This window comes from Zootoca vivipara, chromosome 7 (assembly GCF_965207765.1).
Source record: "Zootoca vivipara chromosome 7, rZooViv2.hap1.1, whole genome shotgun sequence".
In the NCBI taxonomy this organism is placed as follows: Eukaryota; Metazoa; Chordata; class Lepidosauria; order Squamata; family Lacertidae; genus Zootoca; species Zootoca vivipara.
In genome coordinates, this window is record NC_142590.1 from 45900771 (window position 1) to 45918151 (window position 17381).

The 17381-nt window shown below is 46.8% G+C and overlaps 2 protein-coding genes across 7 annotated transcripts in view; one reads left to right on the plus strand and one right to left on the minus strand.

Annotated features, from left to right (window-relative positions):
• The window catches only part of SLC6A9 (solute carrier family 6 member 9), a 56424-nt gene extending 53985 nt beyond the window's left edge, over positions 1 to 2439 (plus strand). For all 3 annotated transcript variants that reach the window (XM_088674100.1, XM_035124186.3, XM_060276961.2), the window contains one exon: positions 58 to 2439. In XM_088674100.1, the coding sequence (XP_088530226.1) occupies positions 58 to 276 (219 nt within the window). In that variant the 3' untranslated portion in view covers positions 277 to 2439. The remainder of the gene's footprint in view (positions 1 to 57) is intronic.
• Positions 2390 to 17371, minus strand: CCDC24 (coiled-coil domain containing 24). 4 transcript variants are annotated; one of them, XM_035124188.3, is made up of 9 exons: positions 16811 to 17371; positions 15153 to 15340; positions 13249 to 13433; positions 11404 to 11511; positions 6777 to 6863; positions 5748 to 5802; positions 3850 to 3919; positions 3534 to 3654; positions 2390 to 3162 (listed from the first exon to the last, which is right to left on the minus strand). In XM_035124188.3, exons 1-9 carry the CDS (start codon positions 17034 to 17036, stop codon positions 2793 to 2795), a joined length of 1410 nt encoding a protein of 469 aa, XP_034980079.3. In that variant the 5' UTR covers positions 17037 to 17371; the 3' UTR covers positions 2390 to 2792. The 4 variants fall into 4 exon arrangements, with proteins under 4 accessions (XP_034980079.3, XP_034980080.3, XP_034980078.3 ...); XM_035124189.3 differs by having other exon boundaries at positions 16785 to 16873; XM_035124187.3 differs by having other exon boundaries at positions 16714 to 16873.
• Between the last annotated feature and the right edge of the window lie 10 nt (positions 17372 to 17381).

A 17381-nucleotide genomic window follows, 5' to 3' on the forward strand; every position in this document is an offset into this window, starting at 1 on the left:
AATGGCCAAGGGCTTTGAAACCACTAACCTGCTCCCTTGCCTCCTGTCTCCCTGCAGCGTTTGAAAAACGCTACCCGTCCCAGCCGCGAGTGGGGCCCAGCCCTTATGGAGCACCGGACAGGCCGCTATGCGCCAGTACTCAGCTCTTCCACAGAGTCCCAGCTGGAGGTGCAGCTGCTGAACCCCGAGAAGCCCAAGAGTGACGAGGCTGGAGTGGCTGTTGCCATCACCGTGGGAACCAATGGCTCTACCCACAGCCAGGACTCCAAGATCTGAACATGAGCCTGGGAGGCAGGGCAGGGAGCCCTCCTTGCACCTCCCCTCTCCCACCTGCCCTGGTTCTCCAAACCCTACTCTGCTCAGATATACGACAGTGCCCCCCCACTGGGTGGGGGAGCCCTGGCTCCCGGGCTGCGCCGGACTCTGGGGGAGGGGCTGTGAGTTCCAACCCCACCCACCTCATTAGTGCCCCCGTGCCATCTTGTAACCCTCATGTTTACAGTCACGTTCAGATGGCCCCAATTCGCAACCAGGACCAGGATCAGGGGTGGGGAGGGTGTGCACTGGCCGAACCGTTGGGGGTGCCTTGGGAAAGGGCACCAGGAGGAGGGTCGGTTGGAGCCTCGCTGGCTCAACAACCCCTTTGGGGGTGGATTCTGGCAGCTGCACCTGGGCCCATGGGGGTCTGGTGTCTATTGGGGGTGGTATGCCCCATACTGCCCTGGATCAGGGCCCTGGGGACTGGCCCCACAGATAAGCAAATGGGGGGTTGGGGTGGGGGGAGGGCAAGAGGGTTGGTTGTAATTGTAAATGTTAATCCTGACATTCTAGGCATCGCTTGGCCATAGGCTAGGCAGCCTTCAGCTAGGCTGTTGCCCCTGCGAGGGCTCTTCCAGAGATGCACTTAAGACTGCACCTCCCCCCCCCCCAACCACTGCACATACCTTCCCAGCTTCCCCACCTAGGAAAGGAAAGCTAGCTTCCCCAGCACTTACCAATTTGCACTTCTCGCCATGGCCTCCCATGATAAGAAATGTTCCTGCTAAAAGCTATGTATTGAATTTGGCAGGTTAATGATTGAGGTGGGGGAGTAGGGGGCAGGAGAGCTCTCCTTAATTGCGTTGCAAGGGCATGGGAGGAGCACAGCTCCATGAACAAAAATATGCACTTGTCTCCCTCCTGATCTTAATATTGAGCCTTATTTGCACACCATCCAGAATCGCACACCTGCAGCGTGAAACGTAAGCAAACAGCATCTCTCATAAATAGAAAAAGGGACAGCTGAGAGGCTGGATGCACTGTATTACCATGATAGACATCTTGAGCAGCGCCACAGACTCTGGGCAGCCCATGCAGCCCGGTGGACAGATTTTGCCCAGGTGTGCATTCTTTGTCTAGACAGCATCTTCTGGAAGCTCCGCCAAGCCCATTATTCTGAAGCACTTTTCTACACTCTTCCCCGAAGAGGAATAAATTAATTTCAATGGAGTCTCCACAAAGGCAAGAGACCATTGGGTCCTAGCCCTGCCCCATCCCACAGGGAAAGGGACAGAGCCAACCATGGTGCTAAGAGCAGATGATGTGCCAAGTCCTGCCCACACCATTGCAAGTGGGACACACACACAAAGAAAAAGCACAAGCTTCCCTAAAAGCTATCCAGGCCAGGCCTGGGTTCCACGCGGCCCACTTCTCCACTAGTGGTGGGGGCAGAAGCTGTTAGCTTCATGGTGAAGCTTTGGAGAAGTTGGCCATAGGCACCAGCCCCATCTCCAGCTGCAAGGCTTTTCTCCCTAACACAAAGCAGGGCCTGTGCTGCCTCAGATGGGTAGAAGGTACTAATGGTTCCGTCTTCCAGCCTCACCATCCTGTGTTTCCATTTCAGTGTTGCTGCCTGCACTTTACCCCCTAGAAACGTCTGGGTGGAGGAGACAGGAAACCCCAGCATCCACAATCCTGTCTTGTACCCTGATGCCAATTCACTTAACCAATGCCAAACAGTGCATGTCGGGGGGCACCCCTCAGCTCCCAGCCGTGCACGATTGCTGCGGTGTAACCATGGTGCCAACAGCAAGGGCACACCTGGCTCCTACCCACGTGGTACCTGCTCCAGCCGGTGGCATGGGCATAGCAGCCAGCATTCAAGTGCCAAACGTCTGCATCATGAGCAGTTAAGAGGGAGAGGGGGGGACAGATGGCTCCATGCCATGATGGTACTTTTGCCCTAAGCCTCCAGCCCCCAGACCTTCCCTCCTCTGTGCCGAGGCTGCACTATTTAATGCATGGTTCCGTGTCTGTCCTTTCCTCCTGTGTCAAAGGCGACAGCTAGCATTGCCGCCTCATCGTTCATAGCAATAATTGTGACGCGTCTCCCATACTGTGACTCTTCCAGTTGTAGATTTTTAAAGTCTGATAGATTTTAATGAAATTTATATTCCTGAACCTTGGGTGATACAGTTCTTTGGTGTGTGTGGAGGAATGGGAAAGGTGTAGGTTGGGTTCACAAGGCCCACTGCCCTGGCTTGTGGACAAGGATGAGAAGAAACATCTCACTGGCATGGGTCCCACTTGCAAGTAGATTATCTGCATTCATAGGTTGGGGGAGGTTGTGTGTATGCATTTCTTTGCCTTTTCACTTTCCCTGGAATCCCATTGACCCTGTTCACAAGGATGAGCAAAAGGCAACAGCAGCAACTCTTGAGGCACAGGATGCTGCAGGGTTGGGTCCTCTTAAGACTCTGCAGCATGGGAGCGGGAAATGAGGTACTTAAGGGAAGGGGGCAGCTCTCTGTTCCCTAGCTGGGTCCTTTGCATCGCAGCAGCCGAGTGCGAGGGCAGAAGCGGGGCACTGGGCATGGCTTTGAAGGAGGCATGGGGTGGAAGACATGGTCCAACCCTGCTACTGCCAGCCCGCAGGCTGAAGCAATCCTGTGCCCTTTCAGAAGCACTGGCACCACAGGTCTAGGCAGCAGAACATCATTGTCCTTCCTGGCTTGGTTGGGTTCCTCACCATCTCGCTGCGGCCATCCATCAGACCATCGTGCTGAGTGGCTCCTCCGGGGTAGTGCCTGATGGCATAAAGGAGAAGTCTGGTCTCTGAGAGTTGGTGAAGAAGCAGGACTGATCTCTCCAAAGCTTGGTCCTTTTGCCGATCCTCTTAAGCCACTGTGAAAGCAAAGGAAGGGGTTACCAAGAAGCAGGAGGTGTTGCCCAAGCACCTTTCCGTGTAAAGCCTTAGTCACTACAGCAGAACTAATGGGTCCCACACAGAACAAACTCCAGAATTTTTACTTAAAATATGACAGGTATTCTAGAGACCATACAGCACAGCGAGCCAGCATGATGCCCCCTCTAGATGTTAGACTCCCAACAGCCCCACTTAGAGGGCACCGCGTTGGTGACGCCTGCCATAGAATAATAAACCAACCCTGAACTATGCTTGCACCTCTCTGCTGCAGGCACCAGTTTGACAGCTACCCCTCAGTTATAATATCATGCAGCTCGTGGTATCATAGCTTTGGTGCTTGCAGGCTTACCTGAATTGCGGCTGGGAGCTGCTACTCCCAAGAAGTTTCGACATCAGGGAAGGGCTGGTGCCTGTCTTAGGCTGGCTTAGCTGCAGATCCCGTTCCATGGCACGCTTCTCCTCCTGTAATTCTGTGGAGAGAAGAGACCCTATTTCATGGGGGTTGGGGGAAGCAACAATCATGAAGAGCATTGGGGCTGGTACTCACAAAGAGACCATGCCCCATTGGCAACACCTGCCTAAAGATGATGGCTATAGGCACCATGATGCTGCATCCCTTCCCCAATTCCCAGCCTGGCCTTATCTGAGACTCGGGTTCTACATACCAGCCATGGTGGGCTCATGTGTTGCCTCCAGCAGCTCTGTAGCATGCTGATGCGCCTCCTCCAGTTGGCACTGTGGAACATGAAAAATGCTATAGGAAACACAACACAGAAGAAAGAAGCTGCTCCTTTAACTATACCACTTCTCTTAAAGATGTACATGTCTCTGCTTAAAGGTTTTCCTCACGTTGGAAAGTCTTTCTGTATTAAATACCTTACTTTTCCTCCCAGCCTTCTAGTTGCCCCAGTCACTGCAGAAAGCTAATGGATAGGCACCAGCGTATCCAGTCCCTTCAGCTGATGATGCTAGTTTCTTATTCTTCTGGAAAATAGCAATTGTCACATTGCTGACTTAGAAACTTAGTGGGCTGGCTTAATAGGCTCTCATTTGTTAGAAGTTTTTAAGCAGAGGCTAAATGGCCACTTCTCAGGGGTGCTCTTCTAGCAGTGGATAGCCTACATTGCCGGAGGCTGGAGTAGATGATCATTGGGACTAGATGATCATTCCAAGTGCAGATCTACAATTCTTTTGACCCTGATTCCACAGTCACAAGTCACTGTGATTTCATAACTTGGCAGCTCTCTGCACTATGGGTGTACTGCTGCAAAGGTGTGTTTTTAATAAATAATAATAATAATAATAATAATAATAATAATAATAATAATAATAATAATAATACACTGGTGACAGCAAGTACTCTTGCAGCAGTCCTGCAACCCAATGTGATGGTGTTTTCACATCCAAATCATAATAACAGTTTTCCTGCCACTCACATCTTTCCTCAGCCCCTCCCTGTCCCCCAGATTTGGGAAGGATACAAAAAAACTAGCTATTTGGGCAGTTGTAGAACTTGGTATGGAAGAAGAAGAAGAAGAAGAAGAAGAAGAAGAAGAAGAAGAAGAAGAAGAAGAAGAAGAAGAAGAAGAAGAAGAAGAAGAAGAAGAAGAAGAAGAAGAAGAAGAAGAAGAAGAAGAAGAAGAAGAAGAAGAAGAAGAAGAAGAAGAAGAAGAAGAAGAAGAAGAAGAAGAAGAAGAAGAAGAAGAAGAAGAAGAAGAAGAAGAAGAAGAAGAAGAAGAAGAAGAAGAAGAGGGAGGGGAGGGGGAAGAGTTTGGATTTGATATCCTCGCTTTATTACTACCCTAAGGAGTCTCAAAGCGGCAAACATTCTCCTTTCCCTTCCTCCCCCACAACAAACACTCTGTGAGGTGAGTGGGGCTGAGAGACTACAGAGAAGTGTGACTAGCCCATGTTCACCCAGCAGCTGCATGTGGAGGAGCGGAGACATGAACCCGGTTCCCCAGATTACAAATCCACCAGTCTTAACCACTACACCACACTGGAAGCCAAACACCCTTGTCCTCTCTTGATGGACTCAAGAGTTCTGACCCAAGGCCTGCCCACACTCTGTTCTAACCCAGGCTGCCATAGCCATGGGAACAGCTTTGTAGATACAGCTCCTATGTATGTGGGCAGGAGGAAAGACATGGGAGTGGTAATACTAGAACTTGGGTCCATCCAGTGAAGATGGTTGCAGCATTCAGGACAAACAAAAGTAGCTATGGAATTTGCCCCCATGAGATCTAGGGATGGGTGCCAACTTAGATGACTTGCCGTGGGGATGTCCAGCATGCAAGTTTCCTATAAGGATCTGTGAGAACAGGGTGCTAGACTAGATGGGGCTTTGGTCAGATCCCACAGAGCCTTGCCTCTGTTCTTACACAATAGTCTAGAAGGGCTGAGGAAATGTTGTCGCAGACGCTCCACCCAAGCTGCAACACAAACCAGTCTCACAGACCTATTGGCCAAAACTTGAAGCAGATGCTTGGAAGCGCATGGGAGAAACACTGCTTATGAGGAACTCTAGAAACCCTCCTTGAGATGAGAAGGGTTCAGCCCTTACCTGTAAATAAGGGATGTATCTTTCCAGATCACAGCACTCATTCTCTAGCAAGGTTCTAGAAAAAATAGTACAGCCAGTGAGACCCAAAGGAGGTGACACATTTGGGACAGAAAGCAATTGCCAGCATTGCAGACTTGGTGTCTCCACATCTTCCTCACTTTTTGTTTATGTTCCCAATGTGGGGACTGGCAATTCAAATGAAAGTTAGATGTGAGGATAGCCACCATCTGCTTGCAGTGGCAGCTCATGTTGCTACCGTAGGGATGAGAAGAGAAAACCACGCTACTTTGAAGCAGTTCATAACTAGGCACAAGTATCTCTAATGCCAACAGTGTTTCTAAACCTTGTTTTGTACTCTGCTGCTCTCCTTGTTCAGAGTTCCCCAAGTTCCTGGCTGGTGAACACTGTCTGGGGTGGACTTTAGCAAGCTCCCTTCAATAACTATACATACTGCCTGGAATATGCAGGATGCCCAGTGGCACAAGATGGAAGAATCTTTACAAAGCCCTTTGTGTGTTCCCCACTGGATACTGCACTGGGAGCCAAGACTATGTATGGCTTAGACACCACACCCCTGTGTTGCTTATTGACCTTCTCTTGAGGTTCTCACCTTTTTATGCTATGCCTTTCCCACCAAGATCTGCCACAACTGTTGTTTGATCTGCTTCCTTGCAATTACACAGAGCAAAATGTGCCATAGAAATTATATCTGCACCCAGAGGAAGTTTGGAAAGGGATTCTTGCCCCTCCTTGTCTTCATGATTGTGGTATAGGCAAGACTGGGAGACAGCTGATGGGGAGGGTTAGAAGGTAGAATACAAGCTGCTTGGATCCATCTGCACACATTTTCACACAATGCCACCCCCAGCTTCCCTTCAGTCTCTGCAGTGAGTTTACTGTTCTCAGCCACAAGGTCTTCTATTATATCTGCCTTCCAGACACTTGCAATGGATACCTGTAACCCTCTTGTGCCTTCTTCCCTCTTACAACATTTGTGCAATTAAGAAACCTAATAGAGCAAAAACTTACCGAAGTTGAGAGGCTACCTCACTGATATGGGCAATATTCAGTTTATTACAGAAGGATTCCAGATTAGCGGTTCTGGAAAATAATGGCCTAAGGAAACAGAAATTGGGTGAGACTTGCATTTTCCTGTGACCAGACGGGCTTGATGCCTGCAACTGGGCATTCCTGCACTAAACAAAGCTTGAATGGGACACTGGCACAAGGATCAGGTAACAGAATTTGGTTGGGGATGTCAGTCATGTTCTTTCCAGGACCCCTAGTCTCTTTCAATAAGTTGTACTCCCATCCTCTCTGTATGGCTGTCACAGGACACAGATTCATCAAACTGAACTAGCATGCTTCTTAGAACTCAGACACAGAACATTAAAATCACACACCACACCCCAGTAGAAGCAACCCTCATAGCAGGAGAGGAAGCACAAACTACCCAATCATGGTCCTTCACCCCATCCTAACCACCAACGAACTACCTAGAGAGTCTCTTGAAAACTCTCCAAAACTACTTGTGGACCACATTACAACCCCCCTCCTACATAAAGCCTACTGAGGGCATCCCTTAAAAAACAAACTTCCTCAAAAATTGGTAAATTAGAACAAGACATTTCAACCTTGTCATCACACTACAAACAAACAGGAGAAAAAAAAATTCTGGAACAAAAAATCATAGAACAAAAAAGAAGGGAAATTGACTCTCTAGAAATCAATAAAACAATGATAAACATCCTATACTCTAAATGCTTTTACGAATATGGAGGGAAGAACTCCAGACTATTAGCAAACAGATGCAGGAAAAAAAATCACTCAAAACAAGTATACACTGTATATACACTATAAAAAACGGTAGCATTAACATCCTCCACCAAAGAAATAACCTCAGAATTTTAAACCAACCTATACATCTCCCGCAACCCACCTGAACAGGAAATCAGAAGATTCCTAACAGGGCTGACCATACCAACCTTAACTGCAAAGGAACAAAAATTCATGGAGGAACACCATCAAAAACACCCCCACAACAGCACACCCATTTCTCCAAAACAAACTAAAGAAAATCCCCACAACACTGACGCAATCAAAGAACAATGGGAGCATGACATAAGCTATGAAATTAACACCACCCAATGGACTAGAATGTGGTCTATACCTCCCTTTAAGTCCATATCAGCCAAAAGAAGGGAACTCACTCAGAAACTCACCTACAGGTGGCACTTAACACCACAGAAACAAGAGCTGATATGCCCAGGAACCTCACCAAGGTGTTTGAGAGGCTGCACCTCCGCAGGCACATACCTCCACACATGGTGGAAATGCCCTATAATCCAACCCTTCTGGACAGCAGTCCTACAAGAGATATACAAAATAACTAAACAGGTATTAGAACTCACCCTAGAACTGGCCCTACTGAACATCTTCCAAGATCTTAATGACCACTCACAGTATAGAGATCTTACAACCCACCTACTCTCAGCAGCCAGAAGCCTCATAGCCAGACACTGGAGAGACCTGTCAGGAGTTAACATGAACCAATGGTATCAAATTGTATGGGAAACGGCCTTGCTAGAAAAGCTAACCAATAAACTGAAACTGACAAAGGAAAAATAGAAGAAAACACCTTCACCCCAGTATGGTCCCCCTTTATCACAGCCCAAGAAGACAATGACAAGAATCCACCGACAGCATACGAATCAACCTGGCTTACCTGACCCAACAAGCCCTCCCCTCCTCACAAATGCAAACAAACCCCGCTGCAGCCAACCACAGACAACCAACCACACCCTGCTCCCCAATACATCTCACTACCAAGGAAATGTAATAACGAATAGAAAGAGAACCTACCCAGTTGACACTGACACAGAACCCCACAGGTACACTATACAAAAGAATATAAGCCTCACCAGACCACCCTTCCTCTCCCCCCTCTTCTTCCCCAACCTTATACTGTACTCAACACTAATGTCTCACAGCAAATGTAACTGATTTGTAAGAAAGACTTGAAAAAAGAGACAAGGCATGTACTTTTGCAAACCAAGAAAATCTTTAACAAAAATAAATTTAAAAGTAATAACTCAGACACAGCCCTGGAATTACGAGCCACAAGAACAGCATAACCAGCTTTCACACAGACACCTAAACTTGGAGTTGCTATCTTCATTTTGCCACAGATTTTGAGCAAGCATACCTCATGGATATGTACATACTAGCTGAATAAGCAAATAGACTTGAGACTGCTATTAAGTCTCTGGGATCTTAATCTATGGGACACCCAAATGCATAAACATTTTATCTAAAGCTATTATGGGGGTTTAAGCCTAAACTCTTGAATCCTCAAGATAAGTATATTCTTAAACAAAAGGAAATGTGCATTTAGGAAAACAAAAGCAAGCATAAAATCAGGCATATAAGAAAAACAACACATGCTAACAGATTACTGCCCTAGTTTTAGGTGTGATAGGGTTGGTCAAGAGCAGGCCTTCTCAACCTTGGGCCCTCCAGATGTTTTAAGACTACAATGTCCATCATCCCTGACCACTGGTCCTGCTAGCTAGGGATCATGGGAGTTGTAGGCCAAAAACATCTGGAGAGCCAAGGTTGAGGAAACCTGGTCAAGAGGATACTGCTGTGAAAAAGGTCAATTCTATGTTGTGGATCATTAGGAAATAGAAGTGCTGATATCATAAAGCCATTATACAAATTGATTGTGAGACCACACTTGGAGTACCATGTACAGTTCAGGCTGCCTCACCTCAAAAAGGATATTGCAGAGCTGGAAAAGGTTCAGAAAAGAGCTACCAAAATGGTCAAAGGGGTGGAGCAACTCCCCTATGAGGAAAGGTTAGTTAAGATAAAAGGCAAATAAAGGGATATGCAGTGGAACCTCGGTTTATGAACACCTCGGTTTACGAATTTTCCGTTTACGAATGCCACGGACCCATCTAGAACGGATTAATTCACTTTCCATTACTTTCAATGGGAAAGTTCGCTTTAGTTTATGAACAGACTTCTGGAACCAATTACACCCATGCTTCGGGTTAAGTACACTTCAGGTTAAGTACGGACTTCCAGAACCAATTACACTCATACTTCGGGTTAAGTACGCTTCAGGTTGAGTACTCCGCGGACCCATCTGGAACGGATTAATCCGCTTTCCATTACTTTCAATGGGAAAGTTCGCTTCAGTTTATGAACGCTTCAGTTTATGAACGCTTCAGTTTATGAACAGACTACTGGAACCAATTGTGTTCATAAACCGAGGTACCACTGTATGACAATAGTGTAAGATTATGCATGGTATGAAGGAAGAGGATAGGGAGAAAAAAATGCCCCTCTCAAAATACTAGAACCCAGGGCCATCCAATGAAAGAATGATGGAAGATTCAGCACAGACAAAAGAAAGTACTTCTTCACACAGCACACAGCTGAACTATAGAATTCACTCCCACAAAATGTAGTGATGGCCACCAACTAACATGGCTCTAAAATATTAATACAAATCAGAAGTGCCAGCTTGGCCCCGCAACCGTGGGTGCCCAGGGTTGTGGGTACCATGTAGTGTGCATGGCCCTGGCACCAGAATTTGTGGGTGCCTGGCCACTTCATGAGGAATTTTGTGGGTGCTCGGGCACCCAGGGCCCCAGGGAGTTGGTACCTATGATACAAATTCATGGAAGATAAGGTTATCAGTGGCTACTTGCTGTGATGGCTATGTTCTGCATCCACTGACAGAGGCAATATGCCTCTGAATACCTGTTGCTGGTAATCACAAGTGAGGAGACTGCTGTTGCAGTAGGTCCAGCTTATAGGCTTTCCATAGGCACCTGGCTGGCCATGTGAGAGCAGGATGCAGGAACAGATGGTCCTTTGGAGTGATCCAGCATAGCTCTGTTGATGTTGTTTTATGGTTAGCACAAGTTATTAGTCTATCTTTAGTAGACTGCTCTAAGTTTCTTCAAATAGATATAAAGGAAAACATACTAGGGGTGGGAATCACCTAACCATCTCTGTCAGTGGAAGCCCTGCACAAAGATTTCTGCTTGCTCAATGGGTCTCCCCACCATAGCTACCAAGTTTTCCCTTTTCTCGCGAGGAAGCCTATTTAGCATAAGGGAATTTCCCTTTAAAAAAGGGAGAACTTGGCAGCTATGCTCCCCACCCCATTGATATTGCTCCATCTTAGCGGGCTGGGTCTGTAATTTCACAGCATCTCTGACTTAACTTTAAGGTGCCATCCAAAATGGAGACTTATAATTTAAGTGGGCACACCACTGCTAATTCTACACATGCATAATATGCATATCTATATAAATAATACAAGCACATTTCTAGATTAATACCACAATGGGACTGAAACTAGCACGGAGGCCAATTCATTGCAAGTCCCCGCTCCTGGTACTTGTATGAGGATCAAATGGGATAATAGTGATCAGCCCCAAACTGCCCACAGATGCAAAAAGAACCAATTGCTGCTAGGTTTCTAAGTATATGGCACTCTGTGATGTTAGGCTTCCTACAGGCAAAACCAGTCCTGGATTCTGAGAACTCCTGTGGTGATACAGTTCCTGGTGTTCTGGGTAAGAACAAGTCACAGCCCAGAAGCTCATTGTGTGGAGGCTGCAGCTTCCTTCAGTCTTACCTGACTAGGGCACTGCTCCCAGATGAAGACTGACTATTGCCAGAATTTCCCTTCAGTGCAAAGGTGACCACATGGGGGCTGTATTTAGCAATGGCACAATCTTGGTTCCTGTGAAGCAGAAAAAAGTACAGCCATAAGGCAATTGTTAATCCCCAGTCTTTGGGCTGACAAGGACAAGAGAAGACCAGTTTGTGGCAGTGCTAGGTCACAAAACCACCCAGTAGCTGGAATGAATAGAAGCCTAAAAGGAAAAAAAAAGCTGGACTAAAGAGCCCAGCAAGGTCCAACTTTCCATACCAAATAGTCCCACAAAAGTACTTTGACACAGAACCAATAGAACAAATACTGTATTGTGTGGTGGGGAGACTGAGGCAAAAATTTGATGCCCCCCCAGTCCTTGCTCTGCCTTCCCAAAGCCAGCTAAGTGAGATAACAGGCTTTGGGAGGGTCCTAGAGCACTCCAGGGAAGCACTAATGAGGCTTTGGGCAGGAGACAGGAGACAGGAAGACCCTGTCAGAGCCTTTACACCTCCTTCGCTAAGCCTAGTGCCTTGCTTATCTGGCTTTGGGAAGGCAATATGAGGGCTGGGGAGGGTGTCAAATGTTGCCCAGGGCCAACAAAACAGGCCTCGGGGGCTACATTAGACCACACAGTTCCAGGCAGTACACAGGGAGCCATGGCCTGTGCTCATGTCAATGTGGGGAAATTCAACACAAGGGGAGCTATTTAAAAGTAAGTAAACAAATGCAGAATTTTAGGTTGTGACTGAGAGATAGTACAGTAGAAAGGTTTGAAGGGTGTGAAGGGATTCTCCGATATGGCAACATGGTACAAACAACTCCAGCATGAGGAGTTTGAGAGCTCATCCCTTACTAGCCAGCCTGTTCTATTCCATGCCTTCATTGGTTACACAGGGCTAAGGCAGGGAGCAAATCCTCAGGCAAGGGTTCCAGCAGGTGCTGATCCCAGTGCTCACTCGGATGAATGCTCACTTTGAACTTGGAGGTGGGACATAATCCCAGCCTCAGGCTATGGACTGAACACACCATAAAAAACAAACGCACTAGCAGGACTGGCATTCTTGACAGAGGCACTCAGGAATGTGATTCCTGCATGATGTAAAGGGAGTTAAGTGGGAATGACAAAGGCTATATGGCTGAGCCCCAAAGAATGGTAATGTAAGGCTGGAATTAATTCTACAGATAAAAAAGACAAGAGAGACACACAAACTGACAAGCTGCACTTGAATGGGGAGCGCAAGTTACAGATGGAGGTGTATGGTGCAAACATATGTTTGGCACAAGTTATTTTCGCTGGACATCGGCCATCTGAGTGGCAGTCATGTTGAAACTATACTGGAACTGCCAATTAAATTGCATTGGAACTGATATTTCCTACGTAGTAAGCATTTCTGAAACAGTCACCCTTAGAAGGCAAAGGGAGAAAGAATACTGCGTCAATAGTGTAAACATATAGTTTAGTCACTAGGTGGCACTGGACTTATGTATATCTGAGTGGAATCAGAGGTTTCCCCCCCATCCTGTTGCTGTTGAAGTAAGTTATTCTCTAGCCTCCTAACTGATTTGTCTCATGAAACTAAGCCTTTCATAACAAATAATGGCTTCCTCAATCTGGACTATCAAAAGATGATATAAAACTCACCCATTCCAAACACATAAATACCACCAGCCACAACAGTTGGAAACTAATGGGCTCATTCTTATATCAAATAGGCTTCAGGTCTTAAGATATTCTGCTTGCTTGTCTTCTATCCCTACTACTTGCTCCCCCTCAACTCAGCCCTTAATTCTCTCAAGTCCCTTTTCTTCTGATCTCTCCAGTACCTGCCTTCCTGCAATGCCTTCTGCTGTAGACCAATTAGAAGAAGGCGGATCTCCTCCCTCACCAGCTCCTTGAGGTTGGGGGGAGCTGCCAGCAAGGCCCAGCTGTCAGCTGCTTGCAGTGGGCTTTGTTCCACTCCAAGGGGGGCTGACTGCAACTCCTGATGGAATTCCAACAGTGTTTGCACCTGTAAATAGGGAAGGGGTTGGACTGCATTAGGAACAGTGCATAGCCACATGCAGAAATTCACACATGTGCACATTGACACAAACTGTAATAACTTTCTCAAAGTAATCTTGCCCCCAGCCTCCACCTCCCCAAATGATGAAGCACTGACACAACCTAAAAATACAAGTTGCACATCTGGAAATCAAGCCAGGTGCCTGCCTGCAAGAAAAGAAAACCAATACCTAGCCATGGGTTAACTACTCACCTGATGGTAGACAATTACATTTCATAAAGGCCACAGTCAGGGAACTGAAAACTTTTCAGAAGTATGTCATGCATCAAGGGAATAAAAGATGCCTAACATTGCATCTGCCCTAAGACTGGGAATAGACTATAAGGCTATTAGTTTATGTGAAGAGTATTTTAGGGTTAAGAGTGAAGCTTTTAGGATTTTTTTTTTTATAAAAAAAACCCTTTCGCAGAAAGTGGGCAAAGTTGCCTGCAGAAGATAAGAACAGCAGGCAGGACACTGTCATTCCAATGTAGTTGGCAAGAGGGCACTGCATTGTTGCCGTCTGTACACTCCATAAAAGGTGCAAAGCTGCAGACAGCCCACCCACAATCATTCCCTCCCTCCCCCCATGAGGAAAGTCAAGGTCATGCCGCAAAAATATCTGCAGGATATTTGTAAGGCAAGCGAGTGCCAGAACTCCCTTTCTGGCCCCACACATCCACAAGCGGAACGTTATGGTACAGCTGCTTCCCTGGGCGGCCTCTCAGATATCCAGTTAGGGAAGGGAGCAGAGACACATACAAGAACACAGCAGGGAGACAGGCAGTACCTGGGTCACATTTATCAGGCTTGTGATGAAGAGGTAATAGACAGCCAGGTGAGAGACCCCATAAAGGCTGGGAAGGGGTCACTAGTCACGAAGTTGGGGTGTGTGGGGGCTGGATCTCAAGCAAAGCTCTAACATGAAGAAGTGATAGAGAGAAAAAGGTGCCATCTGGTCAGGGTGTGCTATGCTTGCTCTTCTGGTTTCAGGAGGAGGTAAGGCAATTACCATGTGAAAAGCCTTTGGGATGTTTACTGTTCTACTCAGCTGCAGTCAGGACCATGCTGAATAAAGAAAGGGCATGAATGGCTGGAGGAGAACAAAGGGCCTGGAATAGCATGGATTAGGGGCTCTGGCCAAGCATTAGGAACCAGCTGAGCTGGGAGCTGGCAAATGGGGACCGTGTCAAACAGGGAGGGGGTGGTTGCAACATTTAATTTTTTATCCTTGACTTGCCTTCTCAGATATGCTTTCCTTTCACTGAAATTAAACAGCATTTAAATCAGGTGTAAGTGGCAAACCAGAGGCTTTCTCCATAAAAGATCATTGTACACATGAATGCCACTCTATATGAAAATGCATGTGTGCCAAAACTAGTGGCCAGTGCTCAGTGGAAGGGGGCTTAATCCAATTTATAAGCCCTCCCTTAGTTCCACTCAATTTTAGCTCTGTCCACTCCACTCAATCTATAGTCATAAAAGGTGGGCCCTTTCATCAGTCAAACCCCCTTACAAAATTAGTGCTGCCTTTTTAGGTGATGAGACTTAGATTTGATGCTTTATTCAGATATTCCTTTGTCACCAGCCACTTCTAAATTGTGTAGTAAGAGGGGTGGTTTGTTTGTTTGTTCTGCTCTTTTGTGAATCATTTTGAATAGGAGATCCAGTATTTCGGTACTTAACCTCAGCATGAAGTTCCAAGCTCCGTTCCACAAGGCCATGACCCAAGATAGCTTTCGCCTCAAGCCTCTCACTGGGTGCTAATTGTTCCTCTACCATTCTCCAGAGTGATGGTACTGACTGGAAGGGTTCCCCAGATGCACCAGGCAAGGGTGACATGGGTGCTTTATCCGATTCCACGATAAATGAAGCTTTAAAGGAAAAAAAGGTTGTGCCAATGAGACAGTGAGTAGAAGCTCCACATCACAACTACTCGGTGCCACATGCAGTGGTGCACCTAGGTAATTTTAGACACTGAACTTAATGGGCTGCTGCCCTCCCAAGATTCACAAATATTATTGAAAAGCATTGAAAGTATTCAATTCTGAGGTTCTGCCCCCCCCCAACAGAAGCCTGGTCCCCCGCAATGTCCTATTTATGAGCTATTTTCACCCATGATTTCCCAAGAAAAGCTCAACAACTTTGTCCCTCCCCAACTAAAATCCTGGCCACATCCATGGTTTTACACTCCTCTCCCATTAGACAGCCACACATATTACATTTGTCAGTTGTCAGTCGTAAGGTAAGCCATTCCCATGTTTTACAACTGCTCCTACATTCCTGATACACAATAAATAAATGGTTGTGAAATACTCTGAGCATGAACAGTTTCACATTCTAAACTCACTTAAGTCATAGCACTAGCATTACAGGAATACAATGGAATTTGCTTCTGCTGCCCTGATGTTAAACACATATTTGGGGGGAGAAAGCACCAAGGATGAAAGTAAAAGTAAAAAATTGGACTATATGGAGAAGAACTGTAGAAGTTTAAAGACACTTGCAGGACTGAAATAAATCCTACAAATTGACTTTAAGTAGAAGGAATAAAGGAACTGTGAGATAGGAATGGATAAGAAAACCGATTGGGGGGAAGGAGGGAAGTCAAAGCTTGGCAGAGCAAAGAAAATTGTAATAATTGATAAGATGCTAAGAAGAAAATTGTTTGTGTTTATTATGTTTATTATGTGTTGTTGTGTTTGTGGTTGTATGTTTTGTTTTTGTTTAAATGTGTTTAATTGGAAATTTTAATAGTCTTTAAAAAAATAAAAAATAAAGAAAGTAAAAGTAAAAAATAAAATATAGTGCCATGTACATGCCTGTCTAACCACCCTCTGACTAAAACTGTTGTAGAAAATAAGGATGTGGCTGTGAGTACCATCAGCCCCAATAGACCACAACATGCCCATCATGCCAGCCCAGGTGTTGCCACAGGTCGTTTGTTCCTGACTCCATCACCTGACACTCTCTAGATGGCCATTTGAGGCACCTCATTTTTGTGGGGCTCTGTACTTTCCCCGCGTTGCACTACTGTCTACAAATCATGTTACTTGCACTCACCTTTCTCCCACGTTGGCCACCAGAGAATAACTGCATATAATTTTTCCTGCTCCCCATATACCAAACTCATACCTTCACATTAACCCCCAGAGCCACATTAATTCCCGTTAATCGTTATAGCCTCAAATGTAACCTATTGCCCATTATCCCCCCCCCGGTAGTTGCTCCCCAGTGCTTAACTCACCTACGTCTCGGCCCACCGAGCCCACTTCCGCCCCAGGCCTTTTACTCTCCCCACACTTCCTACGGACTCACGGATATAACTCTGCGGTAGCCCTCACCTGCGACACCGGGCGGAGGGGCGGAGGGCCAGGCGTCTTGCCCTATCCGATTCCCCTCCCCCCTCTGCCCCCTCCAGCTCTCTGGAATATAAACTCGCCGTCTCCATGGAAACGCCCCGCCGCGTTCCTCTGAAGCCTCGCCTCTTAAAGGAGCCGTGCCCAGGAGGCAGTCAGGATGTCGGTCGAGCGTGGAGACGGGGATTCCGTGGGAAGGAAGCGTGTGCATTGAAGCTATTGGCGCGCCCGCGCATGCATCCAAGCAATCAGAGGTAAAGAGCAGTCACGCGTCCGCCAGTTTTGATTCGGGAGTGGTCCCAGTGGCTTTACGCTTTGGCAACAGTACAGTATTGAGAAACTTCTTTCTTTGCCCATTGATGTTCCTAGGAATAGGGGGGGGGAGGGAGAGAGAGAGAGAGATCCAGCGCCGCGCGTGTTTTGGGAGGCCACGGAGACTGGGAACTGTGGAGACGCAGCATTGGCTCCCCGGATGAGTGTTCGAGGGGTTTGGAGTGGAGCGAGCCGGGCACGAACGAAGAGGAGAGCACAGTGGACTTAGGCTTTTCCTGAGGTG